Raw genomic sequence first — 22,686 nt, forward strand, 5'->3', positions numbered from 1 at the left:
GTCAGAGCAGACAACCCCCCCTCCCCCACTCTGTACAGAAATACCGGAGTGCTCAGGGGATCCGGTGTCATGGTATAAACAATACTAAACTTTTTTTTGTAATGGCACCTCCCAGATACAGAGCGGATGTTCTGTGTATCTTAATGGCGCTCGGTAGCTCTCGGCCATTCTCGGCGGCTTTCCGAAAGCCGCTGAAGGGCCAAAAATAGGCAAAAGCCACAGAAAACCTCACAAATCGGCAGGGGATTGGCGTATAACACGCACCCACGATTGTCCCCTGATTTTAAGGGGAAAAAAGTGCATGTTATACGCCGATAAATACGGTACATATTTTCAATATTCACAAAATATAAAAAAAGTTTTAATTTAAAGATTTAGGACAAAGAATAAGTTATATATGCTATATAACGTTAATAGTAGGAATTTAGAGAAATTTTGTACAAAACTTGTAAACTGTACAATACAGGGAGAGGACGGTATAGATGGCCACCAGTCCTCGGTGTGTGGCGTGCCATTTAGGTGGCAGAACATTCTTGTGTTTCAGCGCCAGGCACTGGAGGATAGACTGCATTCTGAGACAGGACAGGTAAACTTCCGTCCGGTGGACTGAGAGAGGAGCAGCACCGGAGTGTGCAATTGGGCAAATGATCACTAATGTGGTGGGAGAATATTATTATTATTATTATTATTATTATTATTATACAGGATTTATATAGCGCCAACAGTTTGCGCAACACTTTACAACATGAGGGCAGACAGTACACTTACAATACAAATCAATACAGGAGGGACTAGAGGGCCCTGCTCGTTAGAGCTTAGAGGGGGGATTCATTTTAATTTCAAAAGCAATGGGGCCACCAACACCAATGGTGTGTGTAATGGGGGTGTTATTGCATCCACCAACACCAATGCAGGGGTTCATTGCACCCACTAAGTGACAGGGGCCATTATTGCACTCACTGACACCACTGCTGGGGTATTGTGCTCCTAACTTCATCATTGTGAATTGAGATAACATTGCAAAAAATGCAGCAGTTTTTGGGCATTGAGGTTACAGCTGCTAACTTGATGCAATGCACCTCAATGCATGAAAAATATGCTGCTACGGTGCAGCCCTCTGGAAGTGTCAGGATCACACTTTAGTTATGGAACAATTTTAGTGGTTCAACATCATAAAACACCTAATAGATAAGGCACCACATCCCTGAGAATTGAAACATGAATCAAAAGCAAGAGAGGGAATTAGGGATTTTGACGGTGCAAATAGTGACTAGATAATAGACATTATTGAATAGGATACAGAATTATGATACAATTATTTATTAAATAATTTGAATTATGAATTTAATAAATAATTGTATCATAATTCTGTATCCTATTCAATAATGTCTATTATCTAGTCACTATTTGCACCGTCAAAATCCCTAATTCCCTCTCTTGCTTTTGATTCACACTTTAGTTATAGTTTTCTTTCTTTTAAAATATTTTATTGAATATAATGCAATAAAAAGAGTCATACAATAGATTTATAGTTAAGTAGAATGTATAAAAGTGTGAAATCAGTATATTAACAGGAGGTGAATACTATAATAATAGTCATGTAATTTGGGATATATTCGTTTAACACATTTTAGCTAAAGATAAACATGTATAACATTTAATAACTGGATTAGATACATAGTAAAAATTGTAATTTCAAAGTTTAGGGTTGGAGGAGATTTGGTATAATATAGGGTAAAAGAAAGGTTGTTACCAGGAAGGTATAGAGAGGTAAGTAGATAATTCAGGGCCAAGATAGATCCAACCATGTGGCTTTAGGAAACATTAGGAAATATATAACTGATTAATTTTTTTTTTTGCAAATCTGTTTATTGGGATTTAGACAGTGAACAAGCAACCAAAAACAAAACAAAAACACACAAAAAAAAAGCAAACAAAAAAAACACATACATTGGTCACGATTAGTGTTACAGGCGTGACGTGTACAGAGTTGCAATATAAGACAGTTTGTTACATACAAAATATGTTGGAAAAGTCAAGGCACCTCAACGGCCACAGAGCTGTCTTCATGTGCAGTAGGACGACTCGGAACTAAAACATGCTACTCAGATATACATTTTCACTAGTGCAGATTCCTATTCATTAACAAACGATAATGTGTTAAGTAGGCTGCGGGTCTGAGGCTGTGGAGGCGTCTGCCAGCCAGCTGGACCAGACCTTGTCATATTTTTGTGGGCAACCCCTATTAACATAGCAGTCCTTGTAAAGAGGCAGGCTTTCGTTTACCAATTTTTTCCACAGGGAGAGAGGAGGAGGAGTGGGCTTACGCCAGCTGAGTGCAATGGCCTTGCGGGCATAGAAGAGAAGAAGCCCAGCCAGGGTGCGCCGCGCCACAGTGGGAATTAGATGATCTATCAGGCCCAGTATGCAAGTTTCTATAGAGAGTTGGAGCGATATGGAGGTGACCTGTGTAATGACCCCTAGTATCTCCTTCCAATAGTCAACAATGGCTGGGCAGGTCCAAAAAATATGAGTGAAGTCCCCCGGTATTGTCCCACAACGCCAACATCCCGGGGGGGAGGCGGGGTTCATTTTGTGCAATCTGTATGGGGTGAAATATGCTCGGTGGGCCATCTTAAACTGTATTAGCCGATCTCTCAGGGAGACCAGGGATATAACTGATTAATTTAGCTTGTAGATCTATATATAGTAAAAGGAGAGGGTGTGGGGAAAGCAAGGGTGGGGGAAGCATATATAAGGGTTGTGGAGGGAGGAGACCACTCCCAAAGAAAATGGTATGTTAATAAATTCTACATGTAACATAGGGTGTAAGATATATGTTTGATTAGTTGTTTCATGAGAATATAAGAGATTGGTCTAGACTCTAGACCATCAATCCAAGGAAGCCATAATGATTCGAACCTGGGAACTTTATCTAGTACGGTTGCCTCTATTTTAGCGTGAATCATGGCTTGCGTCACTCTATGTTTGAATGATACCATGCATAAAGTGGGTGTTTTCCAGGCTTTTGCAATTTTCTGTTTGGCAGCCGTGGTTATCGATAATAGAAGTTTAAAATTGGCGATGAGTTCAAGTTTGAGGTTTATTATTCAGGAGTGCTACCGTAGGGTCTGGTTCTATTGTGGTTTTGAAAATGATAGAAAGAATTTTGAATATTTCTGACCAAAAAGCTCTGACTATGGGACAATCCCACCAAATGTGTAAGTGTGTGCCTAAGGCCGCGTACACACGGGCGGATTGTCTGGCCAACTAAGTTCGTCAGACAATCCGACAGACAGTCCGTTCAACTTTTGAATGAACGGACTTGACCACACACGATGAACAGACAGTCCGCCGAAAGCTTGCGCGATGACGTGTACGGCACGTATGACGGGACTAGAAATTCAACGTCCAATACACTGCAATGCAACCTTCGGCGTGTAAATCCTTTCTGAGCATGCGCCATACTTAGTCCGTTGAACTACCCTACTCACAAGCGGATTGTCCGCTGAAACCAAGTTTGGACGGACAAAATTACGGAAATTCCGAAAGACTAAGTCCGTCAGACTGTCCGCTGAAGCCCACACACGAGCGGATTGTCCGCTGAAACACGGTTCAGCGGACTAAGTTGGACAGACAATCCTCTCGTGTGTACGCGGCCTAAGTCAGCACATCCTCGAAAGCAGTTAGCTGGGATAGTTCTAGTTTTCAAGTTGACCATCACTAGTATAGAAGTATACAGCTTCACATTGTACACAGTACAAGATTTATCTCATTTCTTCCAGTGCCTGAATCTGATGATATATTGGCTACAGGTCTGTCTGTGTCATGCATAGACTTGTATGTGACAGAATCTCCAGTGAGGATAAAGGTGGCACTGGATGCATTCTGGGGGTGACAGCGGGCAAAGATCAGTTATAAATGCTAGCCTCAGGTTCTTCATTCTCGGTGACAGCCGGCACGGATCCATTCTGTATTAGGATAGCCTTAAGTTCATTACGCTCGATGACAGCGGGCACGGATCCATTCTGGGAGGACTCCACTGCAGCCAAATTTTATTTGATAAGCGCTCGATTCACTTCTCAAATGTGAGTTTGTTATTATTTTTAAATACATTTTGTTTTTTAAATGGTATCACACTATATGGCCCCATCTTCTTATTTCATGTGTCCAATATCCTGAGCTGGACCTTTATACAACTGGAGAAATCCTATCATTATCAAGTATACTAGTGGACATACCAGTTCGGATCAGCACACGCAGTGATCCGCGGTCTCAGCCTCAGGAAAGGTCGTGGCTTCGGCCTAGCTCCGGAGCGGCAGCTATCTTGGTGCACCCGTCAGCCGTTTACAATTTGATCGCTCTGTCAAACGATGGAGCGATTACTTGTAAACAAACCGGCGTCATGATGAAACCGGTTCCTCTCTCCCTTCTGTAAAGTGGAGGGAAGAGATTGCATAGAAGCAGCGCTGTGGGCTGGATCTGTAGTGCCCACATCGCTGCTCTGTAACAATTGCAGTCACAGCCATCCCTCCATACTCTGCCAGTAACGTGCCAATAACGTGCCAATACTGCCATACCCAGCCATACTCAGCCAATATTACAGCGGGGGAGATGTATATTACAGTGGGGGAGATTGTGGATATTACAGTGGGGACTATATGGTGGTGGAATTTTCACAGGTTTTTGCAAATTCAATTATTTGCTGATCCGAAAAATGATCCGATCCGTGACTCTGATCCAAGGATTGATCCGTTGCACCTATATATCTCATAGATATATATATCTATATCTCATAGATATATATATCTATGTAGATACACATATATAAATAAATAATATATATATATATATATATATATATATATATATATATATATATATATATATATGTGTGTGTGTGTGCAATTGTATAGTTAATGTAATTTTAACCTGCTGTTGGTATATTTTTCACTTCATTTTTGGCCACGGAGGAAGGAAGAAGCTATTCTCTGGCAGAGATCTCCTCTTTCTTCCTGCTAACTCCACCTCTGGGCTGGAGAAGCCAGAAAGGAGAACTTGAAAGAGAAGCACAGAGATAAAGTGGCATCTCTGTTTATTAAACAGGCTGTTTCTGTTGCAAAGAATGCAGCCGTTCTGTGTACTGAGATGAGAAGAATAAGCTCTCCAGCACTCATCTCAGTATATTAAACCGACAATGCTCTGAGATAAGCTGAGATCATGATGATCACCGCTTATCACAGTTTATTAAACGGACACCTTACTCAATACACATCTCTTTGAGATAAATTGTCTATTAGCACGTTCCTATTATAAGGAACATAGATACAGCACTAGGTGGCTGTATAGAGTGGCTACTATACAAGCCTTTGTATTTTCTTCACTTCTTTAAATCTTTTTTTGGGTTAGCGCTACACATTTACTTAAATTAAACGGATCCATTCTGTATTAGGATAGCCTCAGGTTTATTGCGCTCGATGACAGCGGGCACGGATCCATTCTGTATTAGGCTAGCCTCAGGTTTGTTACACTCAGTGACAGTGGGCACGGATCCATTCTGTATTAGGATAGCCTCAAGTTCTTCATTCTCGGGGACAGTGGGCACAGATCCAGTCTGTATTAGGATAGCTTCAGGTTCATTGCGCTCGATGACAGCGGGCACAGATCCAGTCTGTATTAGGATAGCCTCAGGTTCTTCATTCTCGGGGACAGCGGGCACAGATCCAGTCTGTATTAGAATAGCCTCAGGTTTTTTACACTCAGGGACAGCGGGCACAGATCCATTCTGTATTAGGATAGCCTCAAGTTCTTCATTCTCGGGGACAGTGGGCACAGATCCATTCTGTATTAGGATAGCTTCAGGTTCTTCATTCTCGGGGACAGTGGGCACAGATCCATTCTGTATTAGGATAGCCTCAGGTTCATTGCGCTCGGTGAAAGTGGGCACGGATCCATTCTGTATTAGGATAGCCTCAGGTTTATTGCGCTCGGTGACAGCGGGCACAGATCCAGTCTGTATTAGGATAGCCTCAGGTTCATTGCGCTTGATGACAGCGGGAACAGATCCAGTCTGTATTAGGATAGCCTCAGGTTCTTCATTCTTGGTGACAGTGGGCACAGATCCATTCTGTATTAGGATAGCCCCAGGTTTGTTACACTCAGTGACAGCGGGCACAGATCCAGTCTGTATTAGGATAGCCTCAAGTTCTTCAGTATTGGGGACAGTGGGCACAGATCCATTCTGTATTAGGATAGCCTCAGGTTTGTTACACTCAGTGACAGCGGGCACAGATCCAGTCTGTATTAGGATAGCCTCAAGTTCTTCATTCTCAGGGACAGCAGGCACACACTCAGTGACAGCGGGCACAGATCCAGTCTGTATTAGGATAGCGTCAGGTTTGTTACACTCAGTGACAGTGGGCACAGATCCAGTCTGTATTAGGATAGCCTCAGGTTCTTCATTCTCGGGGACAGCGGGCACAGATCCAGTCTGTATTAGGATAGCCTCAGGTTTTTTACACTCAGGGACAGCGGGCACAGATCCATTCTGTATTAGGATAGCCTCAAGTTCTTCATTCTCGGGGACAGTGGGCACAGATCCATTCTGTATTAGGATAGCTTCAGGTTCTTCATTCTCGGGGACAGCGGGCACAGATCCATTCTGTATTAGGATAGCCTCAGGTTCATTGCGCTCGGTGAAAGTGGGCACGGATCCATTCTGTATTAGGATAGCCTCAGGTTTATTGCGCTCGGTGACAGCGGGCACAGATCCAGTCTGTATTAGGATAGCCTCAGGTTCATTGCGCTTGATGACAGCGGGAACAGATCCAGTCTGTATTAGGATAGCCTCAGGTTCTTCATTCTTGGTGACAGTGGGCACAGATCCATTCTGTATTAGGATAGCCCCAGGTTTGTTACACTCAGTGACAGCGGGCACAGATCCAGTCTGTATTAGGATAGCCTCAAGTTCTTCAGTATTGGGGACAGTGGGCACAGATCCATTCTGTATTAGGATAGCCTCAGGTTTGTTACACTCAGTGACAGCGGGCACAGATCCAGTCTGTATTAGGATAGCCTCAAGTTCTTCATTCTCAGGGACAGCAGGCACACACTCAGTGACAGCGGGCACAGATCCAGTCTGTATTAGGATAGCGTCAGGTTTGTTACACTCAGTGACAGTGGGCACAGATCCAGTCTGTATTAGGATAGCCTCAAGTTCTTCAGTATTGGGGACAGCGGGCACAGATCCATTCTGTATTAGGATAGCCTCAAGTTCTTCATTCTCGGGGACAGCGGGCACAGATTCAGTCTGTATTAGGATAGCCTCAGGTTCATTGCGCTCGATGACAGCGGGCACAGATCCATTCTGAATTAGGATAGCCTCATGTTCTTCATTTTTGGTGACAGCGGGCACAGATCCATTCTGTATTAGGATAGCCTCAGGTTTGTTACACTCAGTGACAGCGGGCACAGATCCAGTCTGTATTAGGATAGCCTCAAGTTCTTCAGTATTGGGGACAGTGGGCACAGATCCATTCTGTATTAGGATAGCCTCAGGTTTGTTACACTCAGTGACAGCGGGCACAGATCCAGTCTGTATTAGGATAGCCTCAAGTTCTTCATTCTCAGGGACAGCAGGCACAGATCCAGTCTGTATTAGGATAGCCTCAGGTTTGCTACACTCAGTGACAGCGGGCACAGATCCAGTCTGTATTAGGATGGCGTCAGGTTTGTTACACTCAGTGACAGTGGGCACAGATCCAGTCTGTATTAGGATAGCCTCAAGTTCTTCAGTATTGGGGACAGCGGGCACAGATCCATTCTGTATTAGGATAGCCTCAAGTTCTTCATTCTCGGGGACAGCGGGCACAGATTCAGTCTGTATTAGGATAGCCTCAGGTTCATTGCGCTCGATGACAGCGGGCACAGATCCATTCTGAATTAGGATAGCCTCATGTTCTTCATTCTTGGTGACAGCGGGCACAGATCCATTCTGTATTAGGATAGCCTCAGGTTTGTTACACTCAGTGACAGTGGGCACAGATCCAGTCTGTATTAGGATAGCCTCAAGTTCTTCATTCTCGGGGACAGCGGGCACAGATCCAGTCTGTATTAGGATAGCCTCAGGTTCATTGCGCTCGATGACAGGGGGCACAGATCCATTCTGTATTAGGATAGCCTCAGGTTTGTTACACTCAGTGACAGCGGGCACAGATCCAGTCTGTATTAGGATAGCCTCAAGTTCTTCATTCTCAGGGACAGCAGGCACAGATCCAGTCTGTATTAGGATAGCCTCAGGTTTGTTACACTCAGTGACAGCGGGCACAGATCCAGTCTGTATTAGGATAGCGTCAGGTTTGTTACACTCAGTGACAGCGGGCACAGATCCAGTCTGTATTATGATAGCCTCAAGTTCTTCATTCTCAGGGACAGCGGGCACAGATCCAGTCTGTATTAGGATAGCCTCAGGTTTGTTACACTCAGTGACAGCGGGCACAGATCCAGTCTGTATTAGGATAGCGTCAGGTTTGTTACACTCAGTGACAGCGGGCACAGATCCAGTCTCTATTAGGATAGCGGGCACAGATCCAGTCTGTATTAGGATAGCGTCAGGTTTGTTACACTCAGTGACAGCGGGCACAGATCCAGTCTGTATTAAGATAGCCTCAAGTTCTTCATTCTCGGACAGCGGGCACAGATCCAGTCTGCATTAGGATAGCCTCAGGTTCGTTACGCTCGGTGACAGCAGGCACAGATCCATTCTGTATTAGGATAGCCTCAGGTTCATTACGCTCGGTGACAGTGGGCACAGATCCATTCTGTATTAGGATAGCCTCAGGTTCATTACGCTCGGTGACAGCGGGCACGGATCCATTATGCTCTGGCACAGGTGTATACTGCGTGTCTTTTTGAGTTTTTGGGATCCGATTTCTGGAACATTTCTAAGCATATAAAGAAAATGAGGACATGTCAGATGGTATAGGATACCCTCATAAAAAAAATATTGTTGCTCTAACTCAATCTTCCACCATAGGGTACCACTGCCAACACCCAGAAGCTGAATCCCTCAAGATCCTCCCATTTCCTCTTTCATGTAAGCCATTCTGTACGGTTATAACTCAGTCTTTTCTTCCTATCAGGTTCTCCTCAGTGTGGAACTCCATCGGCTGGTGGATGTCAGCAGTGGTACAGTACAATGGAAGCTTTAAAATGACACCATCACTTTGTACATACAGGTGACAGGATCTCCCCTATACTCACCTTACAATCTTTCTATTCTCGACAATACCTGGTACTACCAGGTATGGAGGAACACATGGCCTGCTCCCGTGTGATGGTGCCCAGGTCCAGCAGCCACCCACAAGGCCCCAGCACAATACCAGGGGAGCGAGGTCACTGTTTCCTCTGGATTGCCCACATAGCTGATATCAGTGCCAGCTGCAGAGTAGTAAGGAGCTGTGAGGAGGCACAGGTTGTTCTCCAGAGACTTGTAAATAATTGCAGGTAGTGTACATATTATACAACCCGAGGACAAACCTTTTATAACAACGAGTTAAGGAGTTGCATATTAGTGGAGGGGAGGGGAGTCCTAGGATATGCTCCATATAAAACTCCTTGACTTTAGCCTTCTTGACCAGTTGTAGAAGTAGCACACGTTGGTTAACCACTTCCCACCAGATGGACATCATAGGATGTCCTTGACTTTCAGTTGTAATATCAGGATGTTGCTGCAGCTACAGGAATCATCCCAGTATTAGAGCTGCACGATTCTGGCCAAAATGACAATCACAATATTTTTGCTTAGAATAAAAAGATCACAATTCTCGCGATGTAAAAACTTTCACGTTATACAAAAAGAAAAAAGAAATGGGCTAACTTTACTATTTTTTTTAATTCATTTAAGTAATTTTTTCCAAAAAAAAAAAATAGATTTGAAAGACTGCGGAGCAAATACAGTGAGACATAAAATATTGCAACAACCACCATTTTATTCTCTAGGGTGTATAAAAATAATATATATAACGTTTGGGGTTCCAAGTAATTTAATTTTATAGCAAAAAAAATATATATTTTAACTTGAAACCAACAAATGTCAGAAAAAGGTTTAGTGTTTAAGCGGTTAAACTTTTTCCACTTACACAAAGTCTATTACATTGACAAATTGTTACAATGTTTATATTTAAAGCGGTAGTTAACCCGCACATTTTTTTTTTTTTTTCTGACCTGCAAAGCAAAAGGCATAATGAGCTAGTATGCACCGCATACTAGCTCATTATGAAATACTTACCTTAGAACGAGGCCCCGACATCCGGCCCGATCCACGCCGAGGGAGCTGACATGCTCCCTCTGCGTTTCTTCCGGGTATCGCGGCTCCGGCGCTGTGAGTGGCCGAAACCGCGATATCGTCACTCCCGCGCATGCGCCCGGGAGATTTCAGTCCGGCCGCTCGGCCGCTGCCGGATTTTGACGGCGAGAAACCCCTTGTGCGCATGCGCCGCTGCAGTCAGCGGCGCATACCGAGGGGAATATCTCCTAAACCGTACAGGTTTAGTAGATATTTTTTTTACCTACAGGTAAGCCTTATTATAGGCTTTCCTGTAGGTAAAAGTTAAAAAAGTGGGTATACAACCACTTTAAGTTCAACTGATAAAGAATGTTTTGATTCTTGGTGGACTGCCCAGTTTTTCTCTTCCTTTCTTTTGTTGGCTTCAGAAAACAGAAAGAATTCTTTGCACAGAAAGAATTGTGAAACACTTTAGTCAAGATCGCGATAACGATTCTTGACAAGCTCTACCCAGTATTGTTATTTTTCAGCCAGGGATTGCCTTTTATGTAAAAGCCATCCTAGTGGCTAATTAGCCAATGAATTCCTTTTACAGGTGGTGGGAGGGGACATCACCCTCCAGAGCCTCTCAATCAGGGAACCCGGGATCCAATTTGGTGGTACCGCTGGGTTATCATATAGCTGGCCATGGAAAAGATTGTCCCCAGCCATCTCCATGGTCCTGGTATGCCGAAAGCAATGCCATGACGTCACTTCCGGTTTTGGCAACATAAACACTGCCTTTTTTTGTTCTGGACAGCATGAGATCAAATTTATTTTTTTGATCTCATGCTTTCCAGGGTAGAGGAGAGATCTGGGGTCTTCTATAAAGAGGACATGTCATGCCTTATTTCCATCACAAGGAAGGTTTACATTTCTTGTGATAGGAAAAAAAAAAACCTCAAAATAAAAAAAAGGGACAATGTAAAAATGAAAAAAAAAAATAAAAAACTCCACAGAAAACCAAACATTTTTAAAGGGCCTCTATTCCCTCGTGCAGAAGGGAACTCGTACGTAAGTCACACACGCATATGTAAACTGTGTTTGCACCACACATGTGAGGACAGAGCCATACCCAGGGCCATTGATAAGGGGGTACCAACTGTCCTCCTGCAGGTAGCAGGGTGAATGATGTGGGCAGGGAGGGTGATCAGTGCAGTGGGGTGGAGGGGGTACAATTACTGGAACTAATACCCCGTAGGTTTCTCTGCAGCTACTGAAAATTTTCTTCTTTGTTGTCTTTCAGCTGCTGCAGAAAGAGATATACAGGGAAGCGGTTCCAGTAATTGCCCCCCACTACACGCATCGGCCTCTCTGTGCACCATACATTTCCCCCCCATTGCCCAGGCCCCCCCACGTGCCTCCCTCCTACCCCAATATTGCTGCCAGCCATCCCTACTCTCCTTCCCACCAGCACACAACAAGATCCTTCAAGATGGAGAGTGGGGGAGGAAGGGTCCAGTAAATAGGTCATATTTACCAGCCCCTTTTTACTGACTGAACACAATGAGCAGTCGATACCGATCACTCACTGTGTTCATTCATAACTTGTCAGGGCTGGGCTCTTAGCAGCTCTCTTCTCTGTGCTCAGCTATCGGATAATTGTCAGCGCTCATTGATTCATCATCAGCTGCTTGTCAGTCCCGCCTACAGCCAGCCCCTTCTGGCTATTTAAAATGCCTTGTTCATTCCTTTCCAGCCTTCACCAGGTCAACATATCTGCAGTTTCACTGCTGTGTTCCCATGAAAGGCTTTGCTCAGCTGATGTCCCTTCTGGTTCCTGAGCCTGTTCTTCTGCCTCCAACTATGCTGATCTCTGGTTTCCTGATTACTGGCTTGTCAGACTATCTGCGTTGGTTATCAATCCCTGGCTTATGTTTTGACCACTTTTACTGATCTGTACCATTTTTACCATTACATTAAAACATGTGATTTTTACTGCATTTGTCTGATTCATGGTTCCTGACATAACTGAAGCATTGGCTGTACGGGGCCCTGTGTCGGGTTGTCTGTTTGGGGGACCCTCTGGTTTCTAACAGCAGCCCTGGCCATACACATGGAAGTGATTGGGTGTTGCCTCCATAAAAAGCCGGACAGTTGTCTGAAAAAGTGCACACAAGTGCATATGTGATAAATACAAATACATTTCAACTGCCCTCTTTATGATCAATAAATTAAGATCTTCTGGGACCCGGCTGGAGCCACCAGAATCACCTCCTTCTGTTCCTGCTTAATCCTGCGGAGAAGGCGCAGAAGTAGCAGAACTGGAGAAAATGCATAGATCAGTGAAAACTGATCCCCTGGGAAGACTAATGCATCTGTTCCGCCTGCTAGCGGACCCCTTGCTTGACATAAAGTTGTCAACCTTCTTAATGAATCTGGACGCGAATAGGTCCATGTCCGGAGTACCCCATCTGACATATCGCTAGGAAGATGTCGGGGTGAAGAGATCATTCTATACAATAATTGTTGGCATCTCAAGTAGTACGCCTGAAATATTAAAATTGCCGCTAGGCAAGGAGAGTTATGTTCTGCCAAAGCTAGAACATTATTCACCTCTTTTTTGGGTTGCATGACTTCTCGTGCCTCCCCTGGTGATTGATGTAAGCCACCGCCGTGGCTCTGTCAGACTGAATCCTGTCAGGACAGTCCCATAATCTGACCACCAAGATTCTATGGCCAGCTGTACTGCGTGAAAACTTCCAACAAAGTTGATAGGCAAGGTCCTCTAACCTGGACCATCTCCCCTGGACAGAATCTTCTTCCAGGGCTGCTCCCCAGCCTAGAAGGCTGCCATCTGTTAAAACCTTGCAGGATAAAGATTTTCCCTCCTGCTGGATAACCACCAATTAACGCTCTGACCTATGTTGGGAGCCAAGCGCATTGAAAATGAACCAGGCCTGAATCTTCTTTATTCCAGACCGACAGGAGGGTGTCTTGAAGCAGTCTTTGAATAAAACTGCGTGTAAGGGATGGTCCTTTCCTGATAAGTTGAATTAGTCCTACAATTGGAACTGATCACATCTGGGGTAAGAATACCTTCTTCTGTATGGTATCTATAACCAGCCCTAAGTAACCTCCTTGATGGTTTTATGGAGAATCTTCCTAGGCTGAGACTCCAACCTAGAGATTTCAGATATCTACAGCTGAGATCAGACTCTGGTTTTAGACCTGAGACTGAATGATCTATTCAAAGTAGATCTTCTAATAGGCTAGGACCGCTATGCCTTGAGCCTTTAACCTGGCTAAAGGAGGTGCCAGAATCTTTCAGAACACTCATAGTGCTGTGGGTAAGCTGGATGGCAGTGCCACGATTGATAAAAATAATTTTATATTTCAAACTGCAGAGATTTCTGGTAAGCGGGAAACTTTGGCACATGGAGATATGCAACTCCCCTCCTTGCAGGATGGATACAGCCGATCAAATTATGAAAGTATCGGATGTTGAAGTGCCGATTCAGATCTCCAAGATCTAGAGTGGGTCTTACCTCTCTGCTTGGCTCTGGGACCTTAAAAGGTTTGAGCCAAAAAACCCTGTTCCACTAAGGGAATCACTGACTGGGATAACAGCTGATCCAGAGACCAGAAAGAGACACTTCTCTTCTTTCTTTTCTTCCTCTGGAACCTTAGGAGCATTCTTTGAGGAGACAGACACTCTTGCATAAAGATTGCTGCATCAGCAGCCCCAAGGACCCCACAGGCAGCACCCAAACAGGACCCGAACCCCGGACCCTCAGATCGAAAGCCGACTGGGCCACCGGGCTCCTGAAACTCTAGGTGTAACCTAGAGGAAAAAAATTACAGAAATCTCTGCTCTTAACATTGTTCCTGCCAGACTTTGAGAATTGCAGGCCCTTTCCCCTCACTCAAACAAGTGGGGGTGCTCCTTCATGAGAAGGCCTTAGCATTCTGCTTCATGGGCTCTCTGCCCCAAGATCCTGGTGCTGCCCCTGTTGAGACCTCATAAAAAGGCAGATACCCCAGGCATTAGGAGAGGCTTCATGATTAAAGGAGAACTGTTCGAACCTCCTTTATTGGTAAAGAGAGCTTTACCCCTTTTGGATGTACTTATGCACTCTAAATAGTCGTACCCCAGGAAAGGACACAGACTGGCTAAGGTTTTTCACCTGGTGCTTCGGCTGATCAATCTCAGCTATGGACTGCTGCAAAAATGCATTAGTCCAAGTATAAGCCATAGGGCTTAAACAATTGAGTCCTTCATAGCATCTGTGAGACACAGCGTGTCAAATACACCAGCCCCTTGCCAGGCCTGCTGATCAGGCACAACTTTCAGGTATCTCACACATGTTCCTAAACCCCTTTGAGTCCACATTCCAATGCATTGGCATGACTCAAAATGTGCTCCACCACAATAGTGGAGCAGACGTTAAAGGGTTAATGGACTGAGCTACTCCAATTGCAGCCAGAACCGCAAAAGATATCTTGTATTTAAAAGGAAAATCCAACCTTAACTTGTTGGATCCTTTAACATCAGTGCATTATCCACTGGACATGTGAGACTCTGCTCACTGAGGTGATTGCAGCATTAATAGCTGGAACTCCCCATTTCTTTCATAGAAATGTTCCCATTCAGAATACATAAGCTATGCATGAATAGGAAAAAAAACATCCCCAGGTGGGGGAGGTTCAAATGCACCCTATTAGAGGTAGATACCTCAGGAGCCTGTGGGAGGCAACAAAAGGGTTAAGTAAGGGAGTAGACAAACACCTGACTTGTGCGGCTACTCCCTCCCTGTTAAGATCCTCTGAAGAGCAAAAATAAGTATCTTCCAATTTTTGGGAAGATCTACCTGATCCCCAGCCTCCTGCACCTCAACAAAAGGGCCCAGAGGACTAGATGGGGATCTGCTATGTTTTTTTTTCACTTCTTTATTTTTTCCACAGTCAATTATACAAAAAAACTTACAGTAAAATCTCACAATTATTTTTGTTATAAATCAAACAGATATTCCACTTTCTCATTTTCCTTTTATCCCAACCACTCCCTTACCCACCCTCCCATCCCTCCACCCCTATTGTCATTAAGCTGTATATCCACTAGCTTGAATTCGCTATTTAAATACTATTTAGGGGTTTTACTTAAATTATGGGTATTCATCTTTTGCCACCATAAGCTCCACATTTTAGTGAACTATAGTTTCCTTGTTTGCTTAAAATTGCTTTTTCTAACCATACAACCTCATTCATAGCTTTCCCCCAATCTTCCGGTGTTGGGGGGGGGGGAATCAGGGATTGCCACTTTTGTGCTATTAATTTTCTTGCCTGAAACAGGCCTCTTATGACCGCTGTCAATATGCATGCAGGACCAGCCTCTTTCCTGACAAGGCCCAATACAAATGTTCCGGGTTCCAAATCGATGTTCACTTTAAACGTGCTATCAATTATTTACAATCTCAGTCCAATATCGATGCAACTTCAGGCATCTCCAAAACATGTGTATTAGGTCTCCCGTCCCAGTACATCTCGGACATTTATCATCCACTCGGCGTCCAAACATGCACATCTTCTTGGGCGTATAATACGCTCTATAAAGGAGGAAGAGGTGGGATACTTTTTGCGAAGGAGACACCGATACCGATTGTCCAAGCTCTAAAATCCTTCTCCATTGTTCTACTGTTATTTCTCCCACATCCTCCTCCCATCTTATTTTTTTTTTAGACAAGCTTTCATTCTTGTTGTTTCTTCCCATTAGTTGCCAGTATGCCATTTGAAATCAATCCCTTTTTTAGAGTCATCTTTGATTATTCTTTGAAGAAGGGGGATCTCACATTGTTGGAAAGAGCTATTACTTAACTGTTGATCCAGAGCGTGTCTTATCTGTAAATAGCTATAAAACACCTTGTTTGATATCTCATATTCTGGTCTTAAGTCTGTAAATGCTTTTAGAGTATTACCTGTATAAAATTGAATTACATGGCTTACTCTTACGTCTTTCCCACTCCTTATTCTTTTCTATGTTGAGAAGTTCTTGCAAATTTGTATTGTTCCATATAGGTGTGTATTCAGTTACCCCCTTTTACCCCATCATTCTCTTAACTGTTTTGCCATATTTTTGTCATCAATTTTAAAGTTGGTCCCCTACAGTCCAGGGACCCTGCCTCCAATGCCTCTATTAACGAACTATGGGGGGAATCTAGCAGCAACAGATTGTTGCTCTGCTTCCCCATGTCTTTGTTAATGCAGCCCCCCAAGTGTTGCAGTTGAGCAGCCCAGTAATAATTAAATGGTTGGGGGACAGCCAACCCTCCCTCACTTGTTGAGTTTGTAAAACGTTTACACTGATCCTGGACTGACCTTTCCTCCAAATGAATTCTCTGAACAAAGTTAGTATTTTCCTAAACCAATTTTCCCCAATTAAAATTGGGGAATTATGGAGTAACTAAAGCAGTTGTGGCATCCAAATAATTTTAACCAAGCTAACCCGGCCAGCCACCGACAAAGGAAGCTTGCACCAAATATCGCATTTCTGTCTACATTTTTGAAGTGGGGGGGCTAAATTGTCAGTAATGTATTGATTCGGGTCTCTTGACATCACTATCCCTAGATATTTAATTTTATCCACTATTTTTAGCTGGGGTATTCCTACTAAGGTATGATTAACTGGTGTATCAAGCGGCATAAGAGATGACTTCTCCCAGTTAATAACCAGTCCCGAAAAACTACCAAATTCCTCCACTATGCACATTACCTCCACGAGTGACCCTTCCATATCCCCTAGAAAGAGAAGGACATCATCTGCGTATAAAGCTATCCTTTCCTCCCCGCTCTTTCTCCGAAATCCGCACATCTCCATTGAGGTCCTAACTGTACACGCAAAAGGTTCCATCGCTAATGCAAATAGCAGGAGTGACAATGGACACCCCTGCCTCGTTCCGCTCTCCAGCGGGATCCTTTCTGAAAAGTCATTATTTATTTATCTTCAACTTAACATTTGGCTTTCTATATAAAATTTTTATTAATTGAATAAATTGTTCGGCTAACCCGAAATTTTCCAGGACCCGGAGGTAGCCCCACTCGAGGCTATCAAACGCCTTGGCTGTATCCAAAGCCAAGATAGCTCTCGAGCCGGTGACCTCTGTCGGGACCTGGAAGTTCATATAAGCCCTTCTTATATTAACACTTGTGGATCTACCCGGGATAAACCCCGACTGGTCCTCCTGTATAAGTTTTGAAATACATTTATTTACCCTGGCTGCCAGAACTTTTGCCACTATTTTAATGTCAGAGCACAGAAGGATATTGGTCTATATGCTGAAGCATCTAGGGGGTCTTTCACCTCCTGTAAAACTGTAATAGGCTGAGAATCCAACCTAGAGATTTCAGTTATCTACAGCTGAGATCAGACTCTGGTTTTAGACCTGAGACTGAATGATATATTCAAAGTAGATCTTCTAATAGGCTAGGACTGCTATGCCTTAAGCCTTTAACCTGGCTAAAGGAGGTGTCAGAATCTTTCAGAACACTCTTAGTGCTGTGGCTAAGCTGGATGGCAGTGCCACTATTGATAAAAATAATTTTATATTTCAAACTGCAGAGATTTCTGGTAAGTGGGAAACTTTGGCACATGGAGATATGCAACTCCCCTCCTTGCAGGATGGACACGGTCGATCAAATTATGAAAGGATCGGATGTTCAAGTGCCAATTCAGATCTGAGATCTAGAGTGGGTCTTACCTCTCTGCTTGGCTCTGGGACCTTAAAAAGGTTTGAGCCAAAAAAAAACTGTTACATTAACGGAATCTCTGATATCATCGACTGGGATAACAGCTGATCCAGAGACCAGAGACACTTCTCTTCTTTCTTATATTTTTTCTCTGGAACCTTAGGAGCATTCTTTGAGGAGGCGGATACTCAGCATTAATAGCTGGAACCCCCCATTTCTTTCATAGAAATGTTCCCATTCAGAATACATAAGCTATGCATGAATAGGAAAAAAAACATCCCCAGGTGGAAGAGGTTCAAATGGACCCTATTAGAGGTAGATACCTCAGGAGCCTGTGGCAGGCAACAAAAGGGTTAAATAAGGGAGTAGACAAACACCAGACTTGTGCGGCTACTCCCTCCCTGTTAGGATCCCCTGAAGAGGAAAAATAAGTATCTTCCAATATTTGGGAAGATCTACCTGATCCCCAGCCTCCTGCACCTCAAAAGGTCCCAGAGGACTAGATGGGAATCTGCTACGTTTAGTCCTACTATGGAGAGACATCATAGCAATAATCTCTTAAATGTTAGAAGAAAAACCAGTTTGTATGAAATACACAGGGACAGAAGTGTTCTACCCTTGGCGGCTTCATTTGAGTGACCGCATTTTTATTTTTACATCTTGAAAACGCCCCCTTCCTGTTTCAAACAGGGAAGCAAATCTCCCGTGTGAGCGCCGGCATCATGGCAGGTGGCGGCGGGTAAATCCTCTGCTCGGCGAGAGGCCGCGACTTGCCCAAAAAAAACTTTTTTCCTTTTTTTAAAGAAAAAGAGGCAGCTGGCTGGCATTCAAATAGATCAAAACCACCAATCTAGGGGCCCAGGAAGTGATCAGAACCCCCCTTCATACCCGAGGGTCTGAGCTGGCTTGAACAGAGAGGAGAGTGGGGCTTCTGCTGTTTCCAGCGTCAGAATGGTGAGTGCTCAATACAGCCTCCAGTGGTGACACATAGACATGACAACACAATACATGGAAGGAGAAATTATCTCCCCTACCTTTCCTCGCAGCAGGGGTTGTCAGAGATAAAAAAAAAAAACACAATCTTTGCACTTCATGGTAGGCCCACGAGACCTTCAGGAACAGGGGTACGGTAATCCCGCAATCCTGGACCTGCGATAAGACCCTGCCAGTAAACTTTTATTGGCCTTACTACCAAAAAGTACTGGATCCCAGGGCCCAGGTTTAAAAGCATTTGCAAGCAAAACCTTGCGTCTTCGGATGACGAGGTCCGGGTACCGTTCATTTAGTCCATTACGGAGACATCAGAACGGATCCGGTCAGGATGGCTGGCTCTCATCAAAGGATTACTGCCCGTGGAGCTCAGTACACACATTCTTACACGTGCCCAACACCTTAGACACTGGTGAAAAAACTGAGGACTCCCAGTAATGGGAGGGGTTATATGGGGAAGTTCACGCCTTAAGGGACGTGCCAGTGTCCAGCACCTGATACGCCGATATAACCCACATAATTATTACTATGGCTCTGTGTCCCCTGATGTAAGAAAAGTTTTTTTTTTTCAAGTGACCGTACTAGAAATAGTTGGTGCACATCCATGTGGGGCACTTGAATTGAGCTCTAGTGGAGCACCGGTTTTATTCTGAAGATTTTAAGCACAAACAGTTTAATCCCTATATGGGACTTGTATACTTATTTGATTTCTAAACATGATGTCGGATTACATTAATATTGAGTTTTGCATGTAAGGTCACAATAGCATCACAGCTGTGTGAAGTACACAATACTAACACTGAAGGTTATCTAATACTTTTTCATTTTTTAGTTATTTATTCACAAGATCTGCGGCACTAAAGTAGAATTTTCATACATATTTGATAAATGGTGTGAAAATATCATTTTGACATGCAAAGCAGTAATCCATTACAAAAAAAATTCAATGTGGTCTATAACAAAGGCTTTGATTAGGGCATGAAAGGGTAAAAATATAACACACCGGCTGCATGTGAGCGGACCATGTATCATATATTTCTCTCCCAATGCTTTCTGCTCATTATCACTGCAATAATATAAAGAGAAATACATCATATAAACTCACCCGACGTATCATGTAGATAATCCCCATTATTATTATTATTATTATTAGGACATCTACAACACAAATAGCAGCAGTGACACCTCGATTTCTTCCATCTGCTTCATAATCTGTGATAAAATAAATGTGATTTACAAAAAATGTGTAAGACTTAAAGTATTTCTGTACATACTACTAACATAGACACATTTACACATTAGAAATAGTTTTGTTAACCTAAAGGGCAAAGAAAACACAAACAAAAAACCTGACTACCCTTAAACACAGACTTTAAATTGCGGTCACATGACCACACAGCCTCTATTATACACTGTTCCACAGGGTGTGTGTGTGTGTGTGTGTGTCGAGTGAACCTTACTTAGAGCAGCCTTTACAGGAGACTGTCTATTGCACAGCATGCCTGTACGTCCCACAGGCCGACACATCCCCCCCACTCAGCATTGCTGTGTTAAAGGGTTCGTTAACCCCCACATGTACAAATCACTGGCAGCCCCTCTATTATAGGCAGGCATAGCAAGTCTTTTATAAAAACGAGCATTATAAATACAGATTTAAGGAGATCTTCCGGTCACGTGACTCGCAGCCGCTGTATACCTCCAATATATGCTAGGGGTAACCTTAGACTCCGAACTGTCCTTTCAGGCCCACATACAAGCCCTGTCCAAAACATTTCCAGAATACGCCCCTTTTAACTAATGACACCACCAAGCTTCTATTCACTCCCTGGTCATCTCTCGCCTCGACTACTGCAACTCTCTCCTCGTTGGATTACCTTTACATAGACTATCCCCCCTCCAGTCCATAATGAATGCCGCTGCCAGACTCTCTGCCAATCCCTCCACTGGCTTTCACTCACCCAACAAATAAAATTCAAAGTACTAACAATAATTTACAAAGCCATCCATAACTCTGCCCCCAGCTACATCACTAACCTAGTCCCAAAATATCAACTAAACCACCCCCTTCGGTCATCTCAAGACCTCCTGCTCTCTAGCTCCCTTGTCACCTCCTCCCATGCTCGCCTCCAGGATTTCTCCAGAGCTTCTCCCATCCTTTGGAACTCCCTACCCCAATCTGTCCGACTGTCCCCTAATCTATCCATCTTTAGGCGATCCCTGAAAACCCTTCTCTACAAAGAAGCCTATCCTGCTTCTAACTAACACTGTTTTACTTCCTCCATCAGCTCATCCCCCTACAGCTATTACCCTTTGTTTCAACTGCCCCTTCCTTTTTAGATTGTAAGCTCTAGTGAGCAGGGTCCTCTGATTCCTCTTGTACCAAATTGTAATGTAAATGTAATGTCTGCCCTCATGTTGTAAAGCACTGAGCAAACTGTTGACGCTATATAAAACCTGTATAATAATAATAATAATAATAATATATGGCTTCTGCAGATGGGGCGAAGATCTCCCTCTGTCATCGGCCAGGGAGATCACATGGCCGCTCAGCCCCTTCTGTAGTAGGCTTGGAGATCGGCTGCAAGTCACTTGACCACCCTGAAGATCGTGTTAAAACTGTATTTACAATGCTCATTTTTATGAAACACTTATACAGTGTGCTATGTTCGCCTATAATAGAGGGGCTGGCAGTAAACATTTTGTAAAATGTTATCTATGTATACTAATAGAGGTGGAATGGGGAGAGGGCAGAGACAGACATGGAACTGACAGGCAGGGAGGGGGAGGGGGGAGAGAGAAGAGCTGAGAGCAGAGGACAGCTGTGGATGACAGAGGAACATACACTGACCACAATGGTTTTGTGATTTTCGTGGTCAGTACAGAAAGGGGGGGGGGGATAAAGGAAGTGGCAGGTCCAGGGAGGCTTTTACAGTTTAGAGGAGGGGCAGATTACACAGCACAAGCACAGTGCTGTGCTGTTTAATCTGCTTCAAGGGACCAGAATCCATTTTTTTTGATTGATAGACAGCAGGTTCTACTGAAAGCTGCCATCAACACAGAAGGGCACAGGGTGGGTGTAGCAGCTAAACTGACTACAGTTCTGGAAGACCAAGCAGTGCACAGTTACCTCAAGTGCCTACAGAAGCACAGATCTGCTTTTGTGCTTAGCGTGTTCATTTTAAAATTGCATAGAAGGGGTACCAGCAGGATTACCAGATATTTCCTCATCAAAAAAAAAAAAAAAACAGAAAAAATGGATTTACCAGCTTATATATAAAAAAAAAAACACAAATGGCTATCTTTAGTGTTAAAGTGGTTGTAAAGGCAGAAGGTGCATTCCATGCATTTAGGGATGAGCCGAACACCCCCCGGTTCGGTTCGCACCAGAACTTTCGAACGGACCACAAAATTTGTGCGAACTTTAGAACCCCATTGAAGTCTATGGGACTCGAACGTTCGAAATTAAAAGTGCTAATTTTAACGGCTAATATGCAAGATGTTGTCCTAAAAAGGGTTTGGGGACCTGGCTCCTGCCCCAGGGGACATGGGTCAATGCCTAAAATGTTTTTAAAAACGGCTGTTCTTTCGAGCACTGATTTTAATGACGATTAAAGTGAAAAAAAGTGAAATATTCCTTTAAATATCATGCCTGGGGGGTGTCTCTAGTATGCCTGTGAAGTGCCACATGT

General features: G+C 43.8%; 1 protein-coding gene across 1 annotated transcript in view; it reads right to left on the reverse strand.

Annotated features, from left to right (window-relative positions):
- Window positions 1-8,278: 8,278 nt before the first annotated feature.
- Window positions 8,279-22,686, reverse strand: part of LOC143981509 (uncharacterized) — a 626,671-nt gene continuing 612,263 nt past the window's right edge. Inside the window, exons 4-5 of the mRNA XM_077479378.1 lie at window positions 20,103-20,209; window positions 8,279-8,942 (exon numbers count right to left, since the gene is read on the reverse strand). Of these exons, the coding sequence (XP_077335504.1) occupies window positions 8,676-8,942; window positions 20,103-20,209 (374 nt within the window). The 3' untranslated portion in view covers window positions 8,279-8,675. The remainder of the gene's footprint in view (window positions 8,943-20,102; window positions 20,210-22,686) is intronic.

The sequence above is a fragment of the Lithobates pipiens genome, unplaced genomic scaffold (genome assembly GCF_037356315.1).
Source record: "Lithobates pipiens isolate NorthernLeopardFrog02 unplaced genomic scaffold, aLitPip1_a1.2 Scaffold_16, whole genome shotgun sequence".
In the NCBI taxonomy this organism is placed as follows: Eukaryota; Metazoa; Chordata; class Amphibia; order Anura; family Ranidae; genus Lithobates; species Lithobates pipiens.